The sequence below is a fragment of the Phaeoacremonium minimum genome (assembly GCF_000392275.1).
Source record: "Phaeoacremonium minimum UCRPA7 unplaced genomic scaffold PA7_03_scaffold_265, whole genome shotgun sequence".
NCBI lineage: Eukaryota > Fungi > Ascomycota > Sordariomycetes > Togniniales > Togniniaceae > Phaeoacremonium > Phaeoacremonium minimum.
The window spans coordinates 28,918-53,278 of record NW_006921170.1 but is presented as its reverse complement, the minus strand read 5'-3'; the positions used below and the strand labels follow the sequence as shown (position 1 = coordinate 53,278).

At 52.1% G+C, this 24,361-nt stretch overlaps 3 protein-coding genes across 3 annotated transcripts; 2 read left to right on the top strand and 1 right to left on the bottom strand.

Moving 5' to 3' along the window:
- Positions 1-8,287: 8,287 nt before the first annotated feature.
- Positions 8,288-9,950, top strand: UCRPA7_3207 (putative o-acetylhomoserine o-acetylserine sulfhydrylase protein; the record flags this gene model as incomplete). The annotated part of the gene is made up of 4 exons (XM_007915778.1): positions 8,288-8,322; positions 8,406-8,512; positions 8,578-9,497; positions 9,576-9,950. The coding sequence occupies 4 exons, from the start codon at positions 8,288-8,290 to the stop codon at positions 9,948-9,950; spliced, it is 1,437 nt and encodes a 478-aa protein (XP_007913969.1).
- Positions 9,951-10,261: 311 nt separating this feature from the next.
- On the bottom strand, positions 10,262-14,889 carry UCRPA7_3206 (putative anucleate primary sterigmata protein b protein; the record flags this gene model as incomplete). Its single annotated transcript, XM_007915798.1, has 2 exons — positions 10,262-11,479; positions 11,536-14,889. The coding sequence occupies 2 exons, from the start codon at positions 14,887-14,889 to the stop codon at positions 10,262-10,264; spliced, it is 4,572 nt and encodes a 1,523-aa protein (XP_007913989.1).
- Positions 14,890-18,123: 3,234 nt separating this feature from the next.
- UCRPA7_3205 (putative alpha-l-rhamnosidase protein) lies at positions 18,124-21,277 on the top strand (the record flags this gene model as incomplete). Its single annotated transcript, XM_007915795.1, has 9 exons — positions 18,124-19,161; positions 19,212-19,286; positions 19,342-19,647; positions 19,702-19,895; positions 19,958-20,220; positions 20,270-20,511; positions 20,576-20,600; positions 20,687-20,849; positions 20,908-21,277. 9 exons carry the CDS (start codon positions 18,124-18,126, stop codon positions 21,275-21,277), a joined length of 2,676 nt encoding a protein of 891 aa, XP_007913986.1.
- Between the last annotated feature and the right edge of the window lie 3,084 nt (positions 21,278-24,361).

Here is a 24,361-nt window from a genome sequence, read left to right as displayed (position 1 = left end):
GCACGGCGGGGGAAACTGACTCTGCTAGCCAACAAAGCTGCTACTAATACACAGGCCAGCTTCTCTCCAAGAGCAATTACTCTGTCTTGAGAGCGCGGAGAAAGCTCTCCAACAATCTGAACCGTGTGAGCTTTCAGCGATATATAATGCGTTGAGATACTCACTTGTGCCGCTAGTAAAAATCGACGAAGAGTCTCGCACTCTACGTTAATGTTGGTCTTTGTCAGTTCATATATCTCGTTATGTGTGCCATTTGGATTTGCGATATGTCGGTCCAGGAGTCTGAAGTGGTTATCTCGGATGGTGTCGATGGTATCATTAAGTTGGCTTGATGCAGTATAGCCTATCTCAGCATGGATAATGCACTCTAAAAGCAGGCTTGTTGTTCCGCTGGATTTAGTTGTTCCGGAGAGAGCCGAGCAAATAACCGCTACATTGTATTCTTGCAGATAGGATGGGATGATCCTCCCACAGATCGTATCAGGAAGCTTCCCTAGGCTGGTGCCGCCGTATTTCTGCACAAGCCATGGCTTTTCAATAATAGCTGCACCCATGTCACTAGAGTTTATCTGCGAAAGGCTCCTAGTGCAAATGATCAGACAAGGAGAAGGATTAGCGTTAGATAACTGAGATAAGGGAAAGGTGGTGGTGAGTAGGCTGATCAAGGGCTCGGCACGAGATATACTGCTTCCATTGTAGACAAGTTGGCAGATGTTTGACTACGGATGACACTGTGTCATTGCATTGCACTCAAACTTTTGAACCACGGCGATGGGTGAGCGATCTATGCACAGAGTTGTGGCGATGGCCAGCGTTCGGCGCAGACCCCGATCCGGGATTTGAGAATCTCGGCCCACTTTCGCGGATCATGAAAACGCCCTGCCTGGTTTTGAGAACTCGCCGGCTTTCATTTTCAGGACATCACTGCAAGGCACGCCGACAGCCCTCACAGCCCTCACAGTCCGTTTCCAGTCACCTTGCCCTATAGCATTTGGAGCATGTTCAACTGTATCATCATGTACTGAAAGTGCACGAATCACTCGTCGAAAAATTGTACTCAGGTATGGGTTTCATTTACCAGATGTGATACAACATTGATAGTAAATAATCGGTACTTAAACTATACATGCTTCTAATCATTGAGGTAAATTTGTACTATTTATTATGTTGAGGCAAGTCACCAATGCTCGACTTCGCCTACCAGGCTCTCTTCCTTCACCTCTATTTTCTCTGCTGGTATTACCGTATCATGTATGTGATTGTACATATGTGGATAGTCTCTGCGTAACTTATCCTGAATCAATTTGTCTAGTTGTTCAAACTCAAGAAGGAACCCGTCATGACCGTCTGTCGACGTAAGCATTTTCAAAGTAGCATTGGGTAGGCATGATGCCAGACGCTCTTGTTGTTCTGGGAGGAATAGTGCATCAGTTTCCACGCCGATGACCAATGCACCTGATGGCACTCGGGCCAAGACGTGTTGTAAGTCATTGTCCGTGGGCTCCAAGTTATGTTCAACTCGTCCACGGACAACATCGTGGCTATCCATTTTATTTGTCAAGTGAAGATAGCAATTCGCATCGAATCGTCTCACAAATTTCTCGCCTTGGTAATTCAGATACCCCTGTGCTGAAAACGAAGGCTTCCTCTGGGAAACTGAGGGAGTTGACCGTCTTGTCTCCCTGTCTGAAGTAGGAACAAAGGGTGTCTCTGTCCGCGGAAGGTCCAGGGGAGGTTCTGAAGGAGGACTGCTTAGTGCGCGAGAGGGTTTTCGGCCAAAGCGGTTGTCAAAGCTCACACAAGATCTATAAGTCAACATGGCGACCATTCGAGCTGCTGCCAAACCCATAGACGGTTGTGACTCCGGCGTGGGTTCATAATATCCGTTCTCAAACTTGGGGTCCGCATATATGCACTGCCTCTGCGCCTCTGCCCATGATATGCCCCAAGCACTGTGATCTGCCGCCGTGGCTATTGGAATAACACCTCGAACATAACCGGGAGCCGTGCAAAGGGGCCACTCAAGTGTGGTCATTCCACCCATCGAACCTCCAATGACTGCCGCAATAGACCTGACTCCGAGTGCGTCTAGAACGGACTTGTGAGCATGCACGTCGTCTCTGATCGTAGTTTGTGGAAAGTCGCTGGCATACGCTATCCCATTGTGGATGTCAACAGTTAGAGGGGAAGCGCTGCCGTATGGTGATCCCAGCACATTTCCACAGAAGATGAAGAAATGCCGCGGATCAAATGCCTTTCCAGGACCTATCAACGGATTCCACCAGTCACTGACATCTGCACTTCCAGAAAGCGCATGGCAGATAACAAGGACGTTATCGCAGGCATCGTTCAGAATACCCCATGTCTTATACGCCACAGCACAATTTTCTAGGCACTGACCCGATTCCAGTTGAAGGGATGGGATCAAGGCAAACTTTTGACCATGGATGAGCCTCGAGTACGGATTGTTAGGGTTCGGATTGTTATCAAGGACTGTACGTCTTAGCTCAAGCAGTATGAATTTGGTTTCTTCGTCATAAGACTCACGTAAAGCCATTGCCACCGATGAGGAAATCAAAGTCGACGAGGTCGAATTATCGATCTAGGATTGACTCTCTATCTAAATAGGCTGCAGGGCCCCTATTGGTGAAAGATTGATTTGGCTCTCAGTCGTGAGTGTGGTTGTGGCTGGATGTTTGTAGCATAAATGACTACGAGACTTCCACTTCGACTAAGACGGCTCGACTCAGGGGCTGCATTGCCATTATCGATGTAGGAAGACGTGCAGACATGATAAGAATCATCTCATGCGTAAACGAACTGTCTATTGTGGGTGGTTTCAATGCATGCGTAGAGATGCTGAGTTACACACAAAGGATTGAAGCTGATGTTGTTATCTTCGGCCTTTGATTAGAGGCGACTCGGGATTTGGGGAGTGAGCCCATCTCGGTCTCTCTCGACGGGAATGTTAGCACCAGACGATGACCGAATCCAGAAGGAATGAACACCGTTTTCGATTCATTCGAACACCGATCGTAGGTCGAAACAACGATAAAGGCAAGAGTAGCTATCTTGCAGTGAGACGCAATGGAGACCGGAGATTGGTAGCCGATATTCAAAACATACCGAGCCGTCATGCATCCAGCTCAGCCGATTGTCAAAGTTGCCGCCGTTCAGGCGGCCCCCGTGTCATTTGATTTAGACAAGAGTCTCAACAAACTGACTAGACTGACTGCCGAGGCAGCAGCAGCTGGAGCTGATCTCATTGTCTTCCCGTGAGTTCATTGGCTGCGACACTGACCGTTGCTGGCTTGCTTATTCCACCATCTTAGAGAAGGATTTTTATCTGCATACCCATGGCGTTATGCATTCGATGCTACTATAGGCGCTAGAGATCCTCGCGGTGTGTTGCTCGGATATTCTCTTCATACTCCTGGTGTTGACACCTTCCTAACATGAATAAGGCCGTCACTGGTATGCTAGATATTACAACTCCGCTGTGTCTATGCCATCGCCTGCATTCGATGTCCTTGTAGATTCCGCAAAGACGCACAATGTCCTTTTGCAAGTTGGAGTCATTGAGAAAGAGGGTGGAACCCTTTATTGCACATCACTCCTGCTGGGCCGAGATGGGTCGATATTGTTGAAACACAGAAAAGTATTGCACCAGAGCATTCTTACAAGAGCTAAAACTAACAGGCGCAGCTGATCCCAACTGCAGCAGAAAGACTTATCTGGGGTCGAGGTTCTGGAGATGGACTTGATGTCGCCACAACGGAGGTGGGAAAAGTCGGTGGCTTAATTTGGTAAGTGTGGCCTGCATGATGCTTCTCAAGGATGCTGATGATCTTAGTTGGGAGAATTATATGCCTGCAGCTCGAATGGCGCTCTACCAACAAGGAATCGAGTACGTTGCGAGTCGTATGGGGGTCTGGTGAATGACTTGTAAGCTAATGGCATGGTAGAATCTACCTTGCCCCCAACGCTGATGACCTACCGGCTTGGACCGCGACAATGCAACATATTGCCAAAGAAGGCCGTTGTTTTGTAGTGTCAGTAAACTCAGTGTGTAAGGTATCTGACTTCCCATCTGACTACCCACCGTTCACTGCGGAGCATTATGATCGCAAGCCGGATGGCACAAGATGGGAGCCAGATGATATTGTCAATCATGGTGGGTCATGTATCGTTGGTCCTCTGGGGACGTTCCTAGCGGCTCCAGTCTGGGACAAAGAGGACATCGTATACGCAGAACTCAGGATGGAAGATATTAGTGAATCAAGAGTACGTCGACCGCCAACGCCTCCATTCATTGCTCAGATGTTAACAATAGATGTAGCTTGACTTTGATCCCGTTGGAAGCTATTCAAGGCCAGATATCTTGTAAGTATTCAGAGCTCCCAATGTTGCGAAACATGTGTCACCACTAACAAGCCTAGCACTCTAACAGTCAACACGAAACCAGCCACGAATGTTAAATTTATCGAGTAAGAGAAAGCACTCATTTCCAATGGTGATTCTTAATCTTGCTATGGGATAATAGCGTCAAATGATTTAAATGTAGATCTCAGATAGACATCTAACTTAATAGCGAAGCCCTTCTAGAGCAAAGCAGCCATATTGTCCCTACCTAAGATGCTGTTTGCCTCCCAGTAATTTGTTAGTGGTGTGATAATCAGCTAGCAATTTGGCTAAGGACGGGAGTACAATATGCCATGGATGAGTGAGCAAATTTTGCGGAGATAACACATGCTGAAATCTGAGGGTCTGACTACCCATCTGCTTATCAAGAGAAACACACCCACATCCGCGCCCAGTAAGCCTAGACCAGGCACAATTTCCCCTGATAGGTCACTGGATAGGTACTGTACAGTGCTGAGGTGCTTTGCGCCACCACTCGGGTGTTTTCGATTCCGCCCTGGAACCCTCGTCAAACTCTTTATGGGCAGCGACCGATGAGGCCGCAGACAGGAGGGATTGACTGAGAAGTATCCTTCTCCCACCATTCTCCTTTCTCATTACGTATCAACGAGCAGTCCCGACCAACAGAGCAGAGCAGAGCCGCATGCCGTCTGTCGCTTATTAGCGCCGAGAGCCATGACCGAGTCCGTAATTGCACAGCAGCAGCCTGCCGTTGCCAGGAAGAAGTTCGCTGTCCCGCCAGTGAAGAACGCTTGTCTCTCATGGTGAGGATTCCCTCTGACCCCGCAGCGGGCCTCCGAGATCGCCGAACTGGGGGAAGCTTCGGTGTAGCTTGCCCGTGTCGGTGAACAGGAGACCCTCTTCGGCCACGGCCAGGATTCACGCTGACCGGATTGTAGCCGGGCTTCTCGTACCAGATGTGATGGTGGAAAGCCATGCGCGACTGTATGTCGCCCTCACGCCTGCATGCAGCCTAAGGGCTGCCGTTCATTGCTGCTATTTCCAACCTTGATGCTAACGCAAGCCCATGCTCAGTGTCAGAGTCGATGTCGCGAATGCGTCTACAAGCCCAGCAGGCGAGGCGGCCCAAGGGGTCGAAGGAAGCCTCGACTATCTGAAGAGTCCGCGCAGCCAGGTGAAGGCATCTCAAGTGAGATGGACAATGTTGTGCGAGATGAGATGCCCGATGTGCCACTTGAACGTGAGACTTCTAACATGTTACCCCAATACCATCAACGCGCTTGCTCACAGTACCGTACAGCTATCTCGATTCAGAATTACATCGATCCAGGTGCGGGCTTGAAGCAACTTGAGGACTGGTTCCAGGATAGCGACTTCATCTTCGACTCACTCTTCATGTCAGGCATTCCAGATGCGACATACGGAGATGCGATGCTGGAGCAACCATCAATTCCTGTACAGCCAATTCCCATGGTCCGGACTTATAAAAGTGACGATGCTATGTAAGTCTCTCTTTTCCTATGTCGGATGAGGGAGCCAATGATCAATGGGATGCTCATGCGCAAACAGCCTCGATGCCTACTACATATTCATTCATCCGTATTTTCCTATCCTTCCTCCTCCCTCAATTATACCTGTCGATCAAGCTGTGCCTCATCTTCAAAATCACGTCGAAGACTTTGAAGAGGGCTTCGAGCCCTCATCCCCGATTAGCCTAGCGATCTCAGCCATACTTGCTCTCATTCCCTGCGCGAATGATCTGAATCATCTGAGTCACGAGGCTGTGGTTTTCCGCCGCAAATACTCACAATACTTGGCCCAATCAGCAGTGGAGAGTATCGAGATTGAGAATGAGATTCCCGACTCATCAGTCGAGCCTCCGAGAGCCTTGAGCGAGTCGCCCGTTGATCCTGCTCGAGCACCTTTCCATCCCCTAGTGCCAATAGAGCTAGAGAGCATCATCGCGCTCGACATCCTCAGCGTCTATGAGTATGCGCAACGAGGCAACCTCAAGAAGATGCAAAATAGGGCTGGACAAGCCCTCATGTCTGCCATGGCCTTGTCGATACATGCATGTAACGAAGAGGACATTTTCTACGAGGCCAAACGCCGAGTCTGGTGGATGACGGTATGTCGACGCCATTCATTATAGTCGATACACATGGCATAAAGCTGACAAACATCCAGTATGTATGCGTCTGTCAGGGCTCCATAGTCAGCAACACAGTAAGAATCATTATTGCCCTAAGCAAACTGCTCGCCGTGCTAATTGAACAATTTTTAAGAAACCATCATTTGCTATCTTCACACCGAGCTTCACTACCAAGTATCCGGTCTTACAGGCTGACCCGGAGGTGAGTCTTGTCCTCTGCAAGAGAACGATGGGACGGGACCGAATTCTGATAAGTCTCTAGGCATTCGCTTTATACATCCAAGCTCAACAAGCAATCCTCAGCGCAACACAGTTTGTTATCGAGCTTAATGCCGCAGTTAAGGCAAACAGTGATATGAGCCATATCTACGACCGAATGAGAGAACTCGAGCTGTTTCTCGGCCCCATTTGTGATCGTAGTGATACTTGGATCCTACCATCTACCACCAGTTCGTCAGTGGACTCGACAGAAGAAGTCGTTGCCCGATCACTCAGGTCTATGGCTCGCATCAAGGTGAACAGGTCAGTGATACAAAGTGAACATCATCTCTTCTCTACAACACTCTTTCTAAGATCATCACACAGTGCACGAATCAAGGTTCACCGTTACTGCGCATTCTTCGATATGCCGGTGTTCTCGGCCAAACATTGTGATCTCAAGTCCACCAAGTCGGAGAGTGTGGACAGCCAGGAACCGCGAAAGTGGCCAGCTTGCTCATGCAGCTCTTTTACGAGCCTACCAGGTGCTTCATCATCAACATCAGCTGCATCAACAAGTCCTCCCTCATCAGATGGTGGAATGCTTGCGACTGTCCCAGGCACAGCAGTCAATTTCCCCTTTAGCAGCCACCACTCAGCCAAAGTCTGCCTGAAAGCAGCGCTCAATATCGCGCAAGCCTTTGACAACCTTCCATACGCCAATCCATCGGGCCAGTTGAGTCAGGCTCCGGTCCCACTTTCTCCGAGCTCCAGCATCATAGCTCCGCGGACAATGCCGTCCTTTGCTTGCTGCGCGATGCAGTGCGCCTATTCCCTGCTGATGATACACCACAAGACGAAGTCGATATATCCCGAAAGCGCGGCGGGAAGTCCCCTTGTCGGCAGCCTCCTAGTGCGGCTCCAGCAAGGGCTGACGTCTATCTTTGCCACCCTGGAAAACTATGCTACGGCGTTTGAGGCGCTCGGGGGCATGAGAGGTAATTCACTCTCCCCTTTTCTGTCCCGAAGGCCGAGAAGGGTCCGGCTAACAATTCACGCAGATCAGATAAGGAGCGCGATAGAATCGTCCATGGTGTTCATGGTCTGATATGGTGTAGAAATGAACTGACTGGTCAGACCGGCGTTTATCTTGTGTAACTTGCTTACTCCTCTCATTGGCTTGTGAATCCGGGGTTCTGAGGCGGAGAGGATGGGAGTAATGCGGGTAGGGATCTCGGGATTTGGTCTCTCTTATCAGCTCTCCACGCCGCGCTCCATCAAAGACCGGGGCGAGATTTGAAGGGCAACTTTCGTACACCGAAGAATACACAAAGAATTCGGTATCAAGAAGATAGATACATGAGCGCTATTTCAATGAAAGCTGTAAACCATTTAAACGGGCGGTATTGTTGTGTTGGAAGATGCGTGAGATTCTCCAGGCATCGGTGATTAGCACGAGAACTTGACGACGAGCCTGAGGAGGCCTGTGACTTGGTAGTTTTCATTCGATCAGTGTAACATTGGTTTTTACTTCAAATCAACAATTTGAGCAACATGCCTGTGTCAGGATCCCTTAGTAATGTCGATTGGTAAGTTCACCTCTAAGTCTACACATTCCAGGCCCAGAGCTCAGTCCGCCGCTTACACGACCATTGTGGCAAAGGGAACCCAGGTTTTCCACATTAGCCGTCCACGGTGGTCAGGAACCCGACCCGGTCAATGGTTCACGCGCTGTGCCTCTATACCAAACCGCTGCTTACAACTTCTCTGATGCCGCCGGTATGCCTCACTTCGATCTTAACGTATGAATTGTGGTTGTTAACAAATGATTTCTTCGTTTGAAGATGGTGCTAGCAAGTTTGCATGGAGCAAAGATGGCTATGTCTACACCCGCATGGGCAATCCCACCAACTCTGTCTTCGAAACGCGCATGGCAATGCTTGAGGGTGGTGTTGGTGCTGTAGCCGCTGCGTCTGGCCATGCAGCGCAGTTCATGGCTCTCACAAATTGCTGTGAGCCGGGGCACAACTTCGTCAGCACATCGTGGCTGTATGGAGGCACATACAACCAATTCCGCGTCTACATGAAGAAGTTCCGCATCGACGTCAAGTGGGTCGTAGGCAATGAGCCGGATGATATCGACGCGGCCATTGACGAGAACACGCGTGCGGTCTACATCGAGACGATCAGCAACCCCAAGCACAGTGTCCCTGACATCGCAGCCATTGCTGCAGTAGCCCACAAGCATGGTATCCCGCTTATTGTCGATAACACATTTGGCATGGGAGGCTATCTCTGCAAGCCCATCAAGCTCGGGGCTGATATCGTGACGCACTCATGCACCAAGTGGATTGGTGGCCACGGCACATCAATGGGCGGCATCGTGATCGATGGTGGCCATTTTGACTGGAGCGCATCAGGCAAGTTCCCAGGTTTCACGGAGCCGGCTGATGGATACCATGGCATGCGCTTCTGGGATACCTACGGCTACAAGGCACTGGCAGCTAAGCTGCGGATGGACAGCATGCGGGATCTTGGCCCATGCATGAGCCCATTCAACGCATGGTTGTTCCTGCAAGGCCTGGAGACACTGGCGCTGCGCGGCCAACGCCACGCAGAAAACACGCAGAAGCTGGCCGAGTGGCTGGAGGCTCATTCCAGCGTAAATTGGGTGCTGTACCCAGGATTGAAATCGCATCCAGATTACGACTACACACAAAAGACGCTCGTTAACGGTGCTGGAGGTGTCTTGACCTTCGGAGTGGTAAGTGCTACCCCTGACTGCCCGGACTCGTGACTTCTGTGAGATACATAGACGTGCTGACATGAACTACGTCCTTAGGCTGGCAACATCGATCAAGTCCGCGCAGTCGTTGACAGCTTGAAGATGTGCTCACACCTTGCGAATGTCGGGGATGCGAAGACGCTCATCATTCACCCGTGGGTGACAACCCATCAACAGCTACCAGACGAGGAGAAGATCAAGGGTGGAGTGACCCCTGATTTGATTCGCGTATCAGTCGGTATCGAGGATTTTGAAGACATCAAGCGCGACTTTGAGCAGGCATTTGAAGCAGCTGGACTGGCCTCTGCCAGCAAGAGCGGCGGCGATCCCTTCCAGACGGCGCTGAACTTGGTAACTGGCGGGTTTATGGGGACTAAGGCAACTGGTGCGCCTCGCCCGGGCACTGACGGCACGGTTCAAGTAGCTGCATAGAACATGAGAGCAATCTGTTTCGAGGACTCATCGGAAAAGAAGACGATGCCATGTTATGAGTTTCAAATCGATCAATAGGTAGTCATTGTTAATACAAGTACATATGCTGCATAAACTCTCCAGAAAACTTCAGACCTGAGCCAGCCATGTCAAGCCGTATAGTATAGGCTCGAACAGCGCCACGTCCCAGATAATATGTTTGTCGTTGCGGTAAAGTCGATGTAACCATATAATGACCCTCCTGTGCCTGACGATGCATTATTCATACAGCGGGAAATAAGTACAAGAAAAATTCACACAAGTCAAGGCCGTCATCCACCTCTCTCCAGCTGTCTTCGCCTCTCCTCCTTCGCCTCGCGCATTCTTGCCTGGTCGGTGATCTGCTCGAGAGTGTTGATCCTCCTGTTTGCCTCATTACGGTCAAGAGCACGACCTTCCCTTTCGGCCTTGAGCTTCAGTTCCAAGTCTTTGAGTCGGTGCATCCACTTCGTATTATCGATGCCGTATCCTGCGCCCTCCTCATTCATCAAGTCGCCCGCTAGCGCAAGCTCTCCGGCGCTTAATGTCCTCTCGGTCTGGGTCCGCGTCATAGTGCTTGTTCGGCTGTTCTCCCTCCTCGTGCCAGGTCGCCGTTGTGATCTATCTCTAGTACGATCTCTGGGGCCGGTGGGTATCGACGGACTAGGACTGCCACCTCCAACTCCCTCTCCAATTATCGCAGTAGGATCCCCGGTGGCTGCGTAGGCCGCACGGGCACGAACCTCACTAGCTGTCCGGAGAGTAGCATTCTCAACCTTCAGCTGACGATACGCATCTTCTAACCTGGCGAGCCTGCTCTGCGCCTCTTGCAGTGCTGGCCCACCGCCAATAGTGCCTGCAGCGACGCCGCTTCGTACGATAGCCTCGAGACGATCGAGCTTCTTGATGCGTGAGTCAAGATTGCCTTCCAAGTTTTGGTATTCTTTCCAAAGTTCTTTCTCGACGCCTTTAACGCGGCCCTGGAAAGTGCCAACGATGGACTCAATGGTCTTGACCGCAGCAAGGAGATTCTTGCTGAAGCCGGGCAGCATTGTTGCAACAGCTTCGAGAGACGGCAGCGCACGACCGTTGATGAGGCTATTGTCATGGGCCCAATCTGTTCCGCAAAGCGAGGACAGTCTCGTCCAGAGAACAAGCAACAGGCTATTTCGCTCGTTGAGCTGCTCCTTGAAGGTCGCTTCGAGGGTGGCGATTCTTTTCTTGTCTTGAGTCTTGGCTGTCTCCAGTTCGAGTATTCTGGTCTCGGCATTCGACATATTCCGGTTGACGTGGTTGTGCGTCTTTTGGAACGCTTCGAATTGGTTCTTTGTATTGCGGTGTGCCTGGCGCTCTTTATCCAACGTCTCAGCAATTTTGCGGGATTCCAGCCCATGAGACTCCAGGAGACCATCGCGCTGCTTGATGATGCGATCCTTCTCCATGAGCGCTGCTCGGGTGCTATCAAGCTCCCGGACGGTATTGTCGAGGTCGTGCTGGAGCTTCGCAATATCCTACATTGTTATTAGTACTAATCTACAACTGAAAGACTGGAAAGAAGATCACTTACCCTGAGGAAGCTTGATCTCGTCCCGTTGAGATCTCCAAGCGCCTCACGAAGATTGCTCTCCAGCTCAAGCAACCTCTCCTTCCACTCAGCAGCCTCAACCTCTTGCTTGCTCAAGTTCTTCCTCAGCTTCCTCGACTCGTCCTTCGCTGCCGAGGCCTCTCTGTTGAGCTGGTTGACAACCTGTTGGACTTCCTCCTTTTCTCTGCCGGCCACAATCTCACGCTGGCGGCGCTCAGTGGCGAGACGTTGGTCTAGTTCACGAGCACGCTCCTTCTCCTCGCGAATGACCTGTTCGGCGTTCGCGAGCGCAGCTTCCAGGTCGCCTATGCGAATCTTATCACCTTCCTGTTCTTCGCGGAGGAAGGCAATCTCGTTTTGGCTTGATTCCTGCTGGACGCTCAAGCGCTGTCCTTTGTCATTCGACTCTAGCAGCTTAGCTTCCAGATCCTCAAGCTCCTTGTTAGCATCGCCCAGATCCTGTTCGAGCTGCCGTATCCTGCGCAACTTGTTCTCCTGCTCGTCCTCGAGGCGTATGAGTGCCTCGCTCATCTTGCGCATTTCGTCTTGAAGTGCGTCGAAATTCTCCGATCTGTCATTGAGTTCGAGCTGTAGCCGTTGAATCTCTGCGTCCTTCTGCTCCACAGTCTCGTCGAGAGCATCCAACTCTTCCTGCGCCTCCTTCCTCAAAGCATTGAACTCCTGCTCCAGAGCCGCCTGATCTTGTAGGGCCTCGTCTCTCTCTGCTTGAATCTGCATCAGATCATTCATAGCACCTTCAAGCTCATTTTCGAGGTCCAGGACTGTCTGCTCTGCTTGCTTCTTCCCTTCAATGGCCTGCTCAAAGTCTTGCATGCAAGAGTCCAGTTCCCGCTGTAAGTCCTGGTTCTGCAGCTTCATCTCGTTGATCTTGTCGCGCATCTCCGACATCTTGTTTTCCATCTCCTCGCGCTCTGGATCCTCAATCGTGGTAGCCGCACGAGTGCCGCCACTGGCGCGCGATTGCGACCTTTCGTGCACGCCGGCGCGGGATGCGGATCGTTCCAGGATGCTATCAATGGTGGATGGTGCAGGTCCGCCGCGGCGCTGCTGTATCTTGAGGTCTTCGATTTCCTGATATAGCCGCTCCTTCTCCCGATTTCTAGACGTCAGCATAGAAGTCTGGGCGCCTACTTCTCGGCGCAGCTCCGCGTTCTCGTGCCTCAGCTGCTCGCTTTCTCGGCGCAGTTCTTCTACCAGGGTTGTGGCCGCGCTGAGACTGCCGTTCATTTGATCCGTCTCACCGGACATGCCCGAGACGGGCCGTGTAGGGGAAGATGTTCTCGGTTTCTTCGTGATGTTGTAGATATTTGTGGTGTGATGCAGACCGGCTCCAGGGTTGCCGCCAGTCAACTCTTGTTTCAACCGCGATAGCTCTTCTCGAAGTCTCCGGTTTTCTTCATCGACTTGTATCCGCCTTGCCTCTTCCTGCTCGTGGAGGCTCTTCCAGACATCGGTCTCGTCGTCTTGACGCGCTAGGGTATCGCCAACATTTTTCTCGCTCAGGTTCTGCAGGGATTTGACAACATCAGCCATGCGTCGCTTCTCTGCCTCCTTGGACATGTTCTCGTTCCTAAGCCTTTCGATCTCTGTGAAGTACTCGTCCACGCGCTCCCGAAGAAATATCAGCTCTTCCTCGCGCTCCTGGGCGTCCTGTTCAAACGAGTCGTTTGTCTGGCCATTGGAGGATGCGCCACTGTGAGCAGTGCCAGGACGCTCATTGTCGTCTTTCATCTGCTTCTCGAGCTCCTTGACACGGCGGCGGAGGACCTTGTTGTCTCGTTGCAAAACAGCAAGGCCAGTCTTGAGCTCGACGTTTTCCGAAATCATCTCCTTAACACCTTCCTCGGATAATCTGCCAAGTCTGTCGCTCAGGAACATAACTTTGAGCTTAAGGTCGAAGTTCTCCTTAGAGAGCCGCTCTATCGTGCTGCTCTGTTCCTTAAGCGTCATGCCCTTCTTTTCCTCCTTCTGGCGCGTGTGTGTAGAGGCAATGCTGAACTCAGACGGCTTTCTAGGCGTGACGAGGCCACCCTTTGTCCTGTATTCTCTTGCCAGCGACTCGGGGACCTGGACGTTCCGCACGTGGCGTGCAATGACGGTGTCGGTGGGTGCGGCCAGAGAGCCCTTAGCCTTGGGCGTTCGCAGCACGTCGTCGTCCCGTCCGCTTGTACGCCGATAGCCCATGCGGTCATCGTCTTCGTCCAATGTGCCCAGCTGACCAAGTCCTCCGCCCGAGGAGTCGTGAAAATCATCGATCCCGGACGCCATGCTGCCTATGCTTATGGACCGTGAAAGAATGTTGCTCGTGCTCCGCGACAGGGGGAGCGATGGTACGGCGCCGCCAGACTGGAGAGCGTAGTCGGCGCCCAAGCCCACCGTGACGTCGCTGTCCACATCGTCGTTCGTATTGAAAGATGATACGGACGACCGTTGGCTGGCGTTCCTACTGCGCAAGTACTTTGGTCGCTTCCCGCCCTTGAGCGCGTGACCTGGCGTGCCTCCTGCATCCACCGACAGCTTGCGCAAACTGATATCCGAGCTCTGGTGCCGTAAGCTACCGCCCGAAGTGTAATCAGATCTCAGCAGCGAGTCATCGACCGAGCGGTCGAACTTGGGAGGGCTCTCCCCTGTCGTGCCAGAGTCATAACCGAGATCATTCTTTTCACTACTCGCTTGTGACAAAGCCCTCGATATGGTCCGTGCTGCGGCGGCTGTGGTTGGGGAGGAGAATGCTTCAAGGGATAGCGATGAGGTAGTATGGCTGTTCTGCGTACTGTCGTGGTCGTCTTCTTCCTTGACGGGCGAGAGGGTCTGCAGGTTGCCGGGTGCCACGTCGGCCGGCGGCGTGGGCATAGGGGCGGACGGCTTGTGGCGCGGCGAAGATTGAGCAGGCTGCACGGGACGGTTCTTGGTGGGCGAGTCGAAGACAAAGGTGTCGTCGACGCCGTTGGGAACAATGGTGGGGATCGGAGACAGAGGGATGGCGAAACTGGACTCGACGTCCTGCAGGTGTTCTCGGACGACTTGTTCAGTAAAGGAGTCGGAGTGCTTCCCATCCAGAGCGCTCGGGCCTTCTGCGAAACTGCTCTCGATGGGAGGATGAAGGAATGGGATATTTTCGGAACTTAGAGCTGGCTTGCTCTGGGTATCGGGTTTGGAAGGAGGCTGCGGCACTGAGACATCGTCAAAGTTCTCCTTTGTGGGAGAGATGCCGTCGTCTTCGTTGAAGCTGCCGGGGACTCGTCGCAGGACGCGGTGGGCGGTTTGCGGGCGAGACTCGGGGCTGGCTGGAGGATTTGTGTCGTCGCCGTCCATTGTAGACGGTGTTCAAGGTGGTGTAGCCAGTCAAGGCGGACCTGACATCCGGCAACAAGCCGACGCGCGGAGGGGATTTGTGTCTTGTTTCTGCTTGGTGTTTTCCCTCCCCTTTCTAGGCCGAGGGAAGGCGCGCGGAACGATCTCGAAGTGTATGCGTTGTGTTGTATCGTATGGTTATGGTGATGTGTTGTATTGTGTTGTGTGTAGTTTCTGGGAACCCCTACGTCGCGATAGCAACAGCTGCAGCAGGCGACGTGTCTTTGGCCATGAGGGCGACGTGGCGCAAGGCAGGAGGAGAGGCTGTCGCAACAACAAGGCCGAGAGAGCAGAGATCTCGAATCGTTCAGGACGTCGTTAGTGAAGCATCTTGGGGGATGCCACAGGGAATGATCAGCGTGCAGGCGAGCGGGATGAAGTTCGGGACAGACAGTTGGGTGTTGATCACGACGGCACGATGCTACCTACTGCATGGTAGCTCCTAGGTATGTGGTATGTGGTATGTAGTGGTGTACATGTACCGTATCTTGTGCTAGATTGTTTGCTAGTCTGCTAACTTAGTGTATGCCAGGGACACACACTCACACACACGCCCACACGCCCACACGACTGCACGACTGACGCGCTCGGTCCTCTTGAGCAAGCAACATTCAAAATCCAAAGTTGACACCAGCCAAAGCCTCTGAGAGGCCCAGAGCGCACCCCCACCCATCCATTACCCGTAACAGACTGACACACACCACGCACGCAGAATCGGAGTCTAATTAAGAAAAGGTACAGGTAGTCGAAGTCAGCGGACCCTCCCCCTGTGGCTCAGGCCTCGCGATAACGTTACCTAATCCAAGTCTATCTGCAGTGCCCAAAGATACATTTCTTGTTAACTATCAAAGCGGGAACTTGAGTCCAGAGTTGTTATGGCTCGCAGTCGCCCAATATTTAGGTAAGGTAGCGTGTTACTGCAGGCGTAGGCCCTCTCCCCCCCCTTTAAGTCGTTGCTATGACAGCGAGCGGGGTGGGCATTTAGTGGACTCTGTGCCCCCAAAGAGGATCTCTCAACATTCTCACATGATAGAACAGGCCTCGACACGGGCCTGCTTTCGCTTGCTGGGCTGGGCTAGGCCGGGCTCCCTTGCATTGATCCGTCTTCAGAGTACCTGGCATGGTTCTGATAGGCCGGTGTCAGCGTTGCAGCTACTGCTGCTGCTGCACGAAATCCCAGTACCCTGCTTCCCTGCCTCCTTACATTACAGTATTCCGGGTTGTCTTTGGTGGATCGACAGAAGGCTGCCACGCTCTCAGACCTCGACTCGGCGGAAGCAGTGTGGAAACACGTCAAGAAAAGCCCAACTGTGAAGGCAGCGGCCTGCAGGCGTACAGGCCGTCTTGATGCAGGGGTAAATGAAGACAGTCCGGACTGACCTGGAAGAGGGAAAGGAAGAGGAACAGGAACAGGAAGAGCTTAGAACGCAAAGACATGTAAAAGCGACAACAAGAAAGAGCGGAAACCCCATACCTATGTACCTACCAAGGGAATTAAAGGTACGCTACCTACAGATATCATATACAACTCCTTTCCCAATTGAATATAATGTAATGTATGTAATACCTACCGGTATATCCATATTGCCAGTGTCATTGCGGGTGGCAGCAGCTGGCCGAAGGTGTTTACTTCTTCGAAGTGAAGCCACGTTTGTAGGCAGGAGTCGATCCGTCGCTCCTCCCTTCCCCCTCTCTTTTCCATCAGCGGCTCTGGCTCCTTCTCCCCTTTTCTGTTGGGAGGCTATCGCGATTGCCATGGTTCCTTGCTCCCAAACTGGCAGGTGCCTACAACATGCCAAAGAAAGAAGCCATCACCATCAACACACGCAGCACTCCAGCCAGCTATGGCTATAACTATAAGGTAGCTTGTTATTGATGATTCAAGGCGGCATGAATAGACCCACCGGGATAGATTCTATTCTATACCTATACATCATCCTCCGCTCTTACACCATACTACAAATTTACTTTGTTGATTGTCTACCTCACTTATACGTATCAAATTGATGCACTGGGTTGGTCCTTTCTCTTCTGTCTTCTTCTTATCTAGCCCGGCGGGCCACATCCATCATTGCCTCGCCTCTTGAGAGGAAATAGAAGCTTAGGGACGATCCTTTTCCATCGGTTCACATGGGACATCAGTAGTTCTAGTAGCCACATCACGATGAACTCCAAATTGGAGGCATATTCTTTCATCTCGCGGGCCGGGACCGGGCAAGCTGTGCCGGAGCGAGTCCAATGCCTTCGGTGCCCAGACCCAGATCCAGCTCCAGAGGGCCCCCTTCACCCACTTCTACACCATATGGTCACCTCAGTCTCCTTCTGTACTCTCATATCATGCGAGTCTTTCACCTGTCACTCAGCCAGCTCATCTCTACCGAGTCTTGTTCTTCCGTTCCCTCCAGCTGTTGTTGCTGACATAGGGTGGCCCATACATGGACGTTCACCCCGACTTTCCCACTTTGCGGTGGCTGGTGAGGGCGTTGATGATGATGGTGACGAGGATGAGCCAGAAGCTCTCAACTAACAGCAGAATCCCAAGACCAGGTAGGTTGCTCCTGATTACCCCGAAACCACGACACGACGCTGTTCTTTTGGTTCCCCGGGGTCCCAGTTGCTAAACTTAGCTCTCTTGGGCCTGGATTCCCCACACGCCGGGCCGAACGTCAGGGCCGTGGCGTCCGTCAACTCACTGCAGAGCATGGCCTTCCCCAGGTTCCCCGCCTTCTCCAATCTCCACGCACCCATGGAAGAACCAGGACAATATGGCCGAATGCTAACGTGATGCTATGCCCTGCTGAGCCTGGTTCCTGCATCTCGGTCTGAAGCTTCGACGAGATCTTCCAGCGGTGCCTGAGCCACTCGATTCCAGCCTCGGTCTATGTGACGCCGATCATCCCCCTCAAGGAGGCACCCATCACAAGCTGTCCTCCTCGTCCCTGGCCCTGCATCACTGCGTTCCTCGTCTCCTAACCTGGAAGCAGCTTCGGTGCACTGCAGCTTGCTCTTCTTAGCTTGCTGACTTCGCAGCAGTTGGCCCGAGAATGCAAGGACAAATGCAACCCTCCAGAGATAGTCTTAAAAAGAATGCCCTGCAACTCCAAGCTGCTCCAAGATGTCGGTCAGCGCTGCTCTCTGTCCCAGAGTTGGCTCATTGGTCTTGCGTTCCAGTGCCCCTAGCCCGTCGTCCTCACCATGCTTCTTAGGTCGCTCCTATCCCTCGCGAGTCTCCTCGCCCAAGCTCATGGGCTGTCGGTAGAAAAGGGCTCGCCCCGAGCCAATGGTGCCGTCAACCCAATTGCTGTAGATACTGCTACTCCAAGGCTCTCCTGGCGCTTGACATCCTCTAGCCGAGGTGATTCCCAGATTGCATACCAAGTTCAAGCCGCCTCGGCCGAGTCTCACTTCGCCGCCCCGGACCTTTGGGATTCGCAGCGCATCGCCTCCAATGACTCCTTCGTGACCTACTCTGGAAAGAGCCTCGAATCGCGATCGACTGTATTCTGGCGAGTTAAAGTCTGGGACTCTGGCAACCAGCCCTCGGATTGGAGCGATGTCTCGTCTTTTGAAATCTCCCTACTAGACAACAGCGACTGGACCGCCTCCTGGATCGCAAACACTGACTTCAAGACCGGGAACAACTCTCTCCCCGTTTTTGCCAAGGATTTTGACGTCTCTTGTGACGTCTCTAAAGCTCGACTCTACCTCCTCGGACTCGGCCTCCACGCCCCGGAGCTGAACGGCCAGAAAATCGGGGACAGTGAGCTCGAGCAAGGATACACCACCGTGAACAAGACCTTGCTGTATTCAACCTACGATGTCACCTCCCAGCTCAGCAAAGGTGCGAATGTGCTCGGCGTCGCTCTCGGCAAGGGCACATACGATTCAGAGATCCCGCTGCTGGCCCGCTACGCCAAGTTCAAGCTGACCACGCCCGCTCAGCTGAAGCTCATTGCCCAACTCGAGTACTCGTGCGTCTCGGGCGAGTCTGGCGCGGTGTACTCGGATGACAGCTGGGTGACGAGCGTGGACGGACCCTATATTGAAGCGGCATGGTTTGGTGGAGAGGAGTACGATGCACGCAAGGAGTTGCCGGGTTGGTCGACTGTCGACGGAGACAGATCCAAGTGGACCAAGGCAGTCGTGACCACGGGTCCGCTGGGGAAGCTTGTTAGCCCACGGTCGCCTCCCCTGAAGGTTGTCGAGACCCTCAATGCAGTTTCCGTCAAACAGGTATGTGCAGCTCAACTTTCAGCGCATTGCTTGGTAATTAAATATCGTAGGCCGGTGCACAATGGGTTTTCGACATGGGTGTTAATTTCGCCGGCACTTACACTTTCACAATGAACGGCAAGGGAGTAAGTATCAGGGTGAATTGTTGCTGCGCGGCTTGTACGCTAACTTCTAGCACAGCGTGCGGGAACACGCATCGTCTTCTATCCTTCTGAGCGGGTCAATGCCGCAGGAACTCCAGACCAGTCGACTACTGGTAGTCCTATCTTCGACGCATACACCTTAGCTGGCGAAGAGGTTGAGACTTACACGCCCAAATGGATCTACCACGGTTTCCAGTATATTGGTGTCAACACCACCTGGACTCCATCCGTGTCAGATATCAAGGGGTCAGTGATCAGAGCCTCCAACGAGGTGACTCTGTCCGTCGATACGAGCAACGATCTTTTCAACGGAATCCACAAGATCATTGATCGGTCTATCCAGGTAGATATCTTCTTTCGCAATCTTCCCTCGAGCAATTTGCTTATGAGACTTTAGGGCAACATGTACTCCGTGTTGACGGATTGTCCACATAGAGAAAAACTCGGATGGATCGAGCAAGATCACCTCGTCTTTGAGCCGCTTGCCCTCGGCTATGATCTCCAGGCGTATGGTGATGACCTGATTCGCACCATTGCTGATGCTCAGGCTTCCGATGTTGCTGGTCTTATCCCGGATATTGCCCCTGAATAGTAGGTGATTTCTTGACTTGGTAGACTCGTAGAAGAAGTCACTGACAATGCTGTGTACTTAGTGGTAGCCCAATGGGAGGTGGATATCGCAATGATCCGAATGCAAGTATAATCGAAATCCTATCTCATCCTCTTGTTCTGATCATCTTGCAGTGGGGCAATGCCATGGTGATCGTGCCGCTTCAGCTATACCAGTACTATGGCGACATCCGCATCCTACAGATCAAGTACCCGATCATGGTCGACTATATGAACTACCTCATCAACCGAGCAGCTGGCAACCCCTATCTCAATGATGGCGGCCTCGGCGACTGGGAGGGACTTGGTACGCTCAGTCACACAGACCTCTCTCTCGCACCGCTAATTCGTTCCAGACACAACGACTCCCAAGGGCTCCACGTCCACCTTTGGATATCAGCAATGTGCAGCAGCCATGGCAGAGATTGAATCGATTCTAGGAAATCAAGCAGCTGCTGCCAAGTACCGAACTCTGGCATCCGACATTGCGAGTGGCTTCCACACCATGTGGTACAACTCGACCAACTTCCCACACTACTGCTTAAACTCGCAGGGTTGCAATGCCATGGCTCTCGACATGGGAGCTGTGCCATCAAATGTTCGCGCTCGAGTCTTGCAGGCCTTGATTGACTCACTGCAGGCCAATGATTGGCATGTTACAGTCGGAGAAATTGCTCTTCCTAGTGAGTAAGACCCTTTTCAGCGTGCATATTAGCCTTGCCCTCAAATGTCAGACGGTCCATGGCTAATCGCGGACTTTGCAATCTGATCAGGTCTTTTCCGTGTTCTGCGTGCCGCACGCCGAGACGATGTTATTTTCAACATCATGAATTCTCGTACCGTGCCCAGCTATGGTTACCAAGTTGTGTACGGCGCGACATCATTGTGGGAGCACTGGGATGCTCCGACCACCGGCGGCAGTCTCAACCATTTCATGTAAGCTTGTCTGTCTCTGACCCTTAGAAATGACGGTCACTGACTTCTAGATGATCAGGTACGGCATTGGTGATCTCTGGATCCTGCAACTCAGCGGCCTATCCCAGTCGACTAACTCCATTGCCTGGAAGAACATCACCTACTCGCCCACGATCGTTGGCGACCTAACATCCGCAAGCACCAGCTACCGCACACCGGCCGGCGTTGCGTCAGCCAGCTGGAATCTCCAGGGTAAGAAGCTGGCATATGACGTTGAGGTGCCCGTAGGTTCGACGGGTCTGGTGTATTTGAACGGAACGGGCATCGTAGAGAGTGGCAAGCCTATGAAGGTTGGTCAAGATGGTATTCTTAGCGTCAAAGCCGGATGCCAACGGACATTGGTCACAGTCGGGTCCGGGAAATATCATTTTGAGGCTACGATGAGATAAATATAGTGATAACCATGTTATCTTTATACGACTCTGTATTGCAGCTCTGCCTGTTGACCTGTTGGTACCCGAAGGAGAGGTCGGGAGTTGTAGCCGTAATAATTTTACTCGCCCCTCTGAGCGACCACAAATCTAATCATGGGTCACTGTCGTAAGATTTGTCGGGGGTTGTAAGGAGATATTTTGACGTTTCAGTGAGGGAGACTGGGAGAAAGTCCAAGCAAGCTTAAATATGTCTCCTCTCTATCTCCTTCTGTCGTTCAAGTTCACATTCTTCCTCTCGAGTATAGCTCACTTTAATAGAGGCAGGCATAATCGTCCGGCCGAGTGCCGCCATAATTATCGTGTACTTCAGTATATAAGTGACCGTCCAGGCGTCGATGGTCACTAAACCCCTGTACATGCATGGCCATGTTGTTTTCATACTGGTAGACAAGACTGAAGGAAACGCATTCATTAAATAGTACCTTGATGGTAAGTCTTCATCAGCAACCACTGATTACTGGGAGGACATGTCAAGAGGGCACATGGACACTGAGTGTATCAAAGTCGTAGTATTCTAGATTGGCGAAAGATGGCGCCCTGGCTGTTACATACTCGTGTCTGAGCCCAATGGCACAGCATTTTCCAGGTTTCTTCGAAGCCATGACTGGATGAGAAAATCCAGTGATAGTTCTATTGCTGGTGTCTTTGTTGAAGGTGCAATACTTTACAATCGACCACGATAATCAGTCCTTATCTTCCTTTGTGTCCTTCGATATGGCCTTTTAATACTGCATGATCTCCACTTCCAGCGGCACGGCACGGATACCATCTAGATCAGTAATACATTCCTTTGTCAAAGTGATCCATTAATATCATGCCCACGGCTCCGCAAGCCAGTGCCTTAATTATGAGAAGGAGAGGTGGGGCTGAGATAATTGGATCCATCGCGGACAAGTGAAATAGGGAGCTAGAAGGCCTTTGAGGCTCTAGCCAAGCTTTCGATTTTTTATTTATAAAATGTGAAGACTTCCGGTAGTGACAGACTGAGCCGCACTCCTAGCGAGAAATAGCATTAGCATGAGCTTGTCACCTGCGGACACTTACCATTGTAGGGTAAGGGCCTACTCTAGATTACTGAACAATGACCATCAAATCAACTATGGCTCAATACTATCCAGAAACACTTGACTATTGTGGGGGGTTTCAAAAGAAAGGACTCTGCTTGTTATTGTTTGGCATGCAGGAATCATTAACATCTTTGAGTGCTGTACAGTATTACAAGATCGTCAAGACTTGGGGAGATGGTCACAGCAGGTGTCGAAGGGATAACTTTAATGAAAGGCACGTTAGCGTGCTATATATACCATATACGACAAGATGGAATCTTGGTATGCATATAGCTCCTTCAGGCATCTTTGGTCTTCAAGGGCAGAACCCTACGATTTCGCATCCGGACGTTCGATGTGTCAGATGATGTCCGTGGCCGGCAACAAAAGTTGGAATCGGAACGCCGGAGCCGGCCGCTTCGGCGAGCAAGCTTCAAGCGGGGACGGTCTTCCCGCTTTGGAAGGTGAGATTTGCTAAGCAAAGATCACCGGTGGAAGTTGCACCGAAGCCGGGTAGATAACATCGGAGGCTCTCTTGTGCTGTCCTCAAGACAAGAATCTACCCCGCCACGCTTTCCAGACTCCTTGAACTGCCAATGGTGGGATGCATCACGACTGCTAACCAGCGTGTCTTATAATGAGGACCCGAACCGAGATGCAATGGAAAAGCAGGAGTCGAGACACGATACCAGAAGAGGTTATTAAACCATGGAAGCTTCCCCCCCAGCGGACCTATGTCTTCACCAATGCCCATGTCGTTGACTCGGCGAAAGGCGTCATTCTTTCGGGGCAGACGGTCAAGCTATCTGACGGCAAGATCACATCCCTGAGGTCAAGCAGGTCGCATATCGAGATAGAAGACGAAGCCATCACCATCGATCTACAGGGGAAATATCTAAGCCCCGGCCTCATCGACTGTCATGTACATCTTACCTCGGTACCTGGGGAATCGGACCTACGGAGCTCCATGACCCTATCGCAGGACGTGTCATTCATGCGGCAGCCCTTTGTATGCAAGGCGATGCTTGAGCGGGGCTACACGACTGTTCGAGACTGCGGTGGCGCCTCGCTAGCATTGAAGGAAGCCATTGCCGACGGTGTATTTCCCGGCCCGCGACTATTCATCGCCGGACATGCCCTGTCGCAGACTGGCGGACACGGTGACAAACGCGGGGCACACGAGAAAGCGAGCCAAGGATGTTGTGGGGGCTCTGCCGAGGGTCTCTCCGTCGTCTGTGATGGCGTCCCGGAATGTCTACGAGGCGCCCGCGACCAGCTGCGCACGGGGGCTGACTTCATCAAGCTGATGGTTGGCGGAGGCGTGGCTTCACCGACAGACGCCCTCGAGAACACACAGTTCACGGCGGAAGAGATCCGGGCCGTGGCGGAGGTGGCCGACACTTACGATACCATTGTCACAGCACATGCGTATACGCCAAAGGCGATCCGGCGAGCAGTCGAAAATGGCGTGCGCGGGATCGAACATGGCAATCTCATCGACAAGGAGACGGCGGCGTTCATGGCAGAGAAGGGCGTGTTCTTGACACCGACTCTGGTCACATACCAAGCCATGGCCGACCCCAAGTATGCGGCATTCCTACCAGTTGAGAATCAAAAGAAGAACGAGCAGGTGTTGCAGCAAGGTCTTGTCTCGGTGAAGCTGGCTCACGAAGCAGGCGTGACGATTTGTCTTGGCTCAGATCTGCTGAGCTTTCTAGGCGTGGAGCAGCTCAAAGAATTCGGCCTCCGGGCTCAGGTTCTCGGCAATGCGGATGTGCTGCGACACGCAACAGTCAATCCAGCCAGATTATTGCGACAGAAGAGTCTCTTGGGCCAGATCAAGGAGGGGTTCTTGGCGGACATCTTGATACTGAACGAGAATCCACTTGAGGATATCACGGTGTTCGAGAGACCTGAGAAGCATCTCCTAGCGGTCATCAAGGAAGGGAGAGTTTACTCTAGCCGGTGGTCCAAGTTGGCGGAGGACACGAGT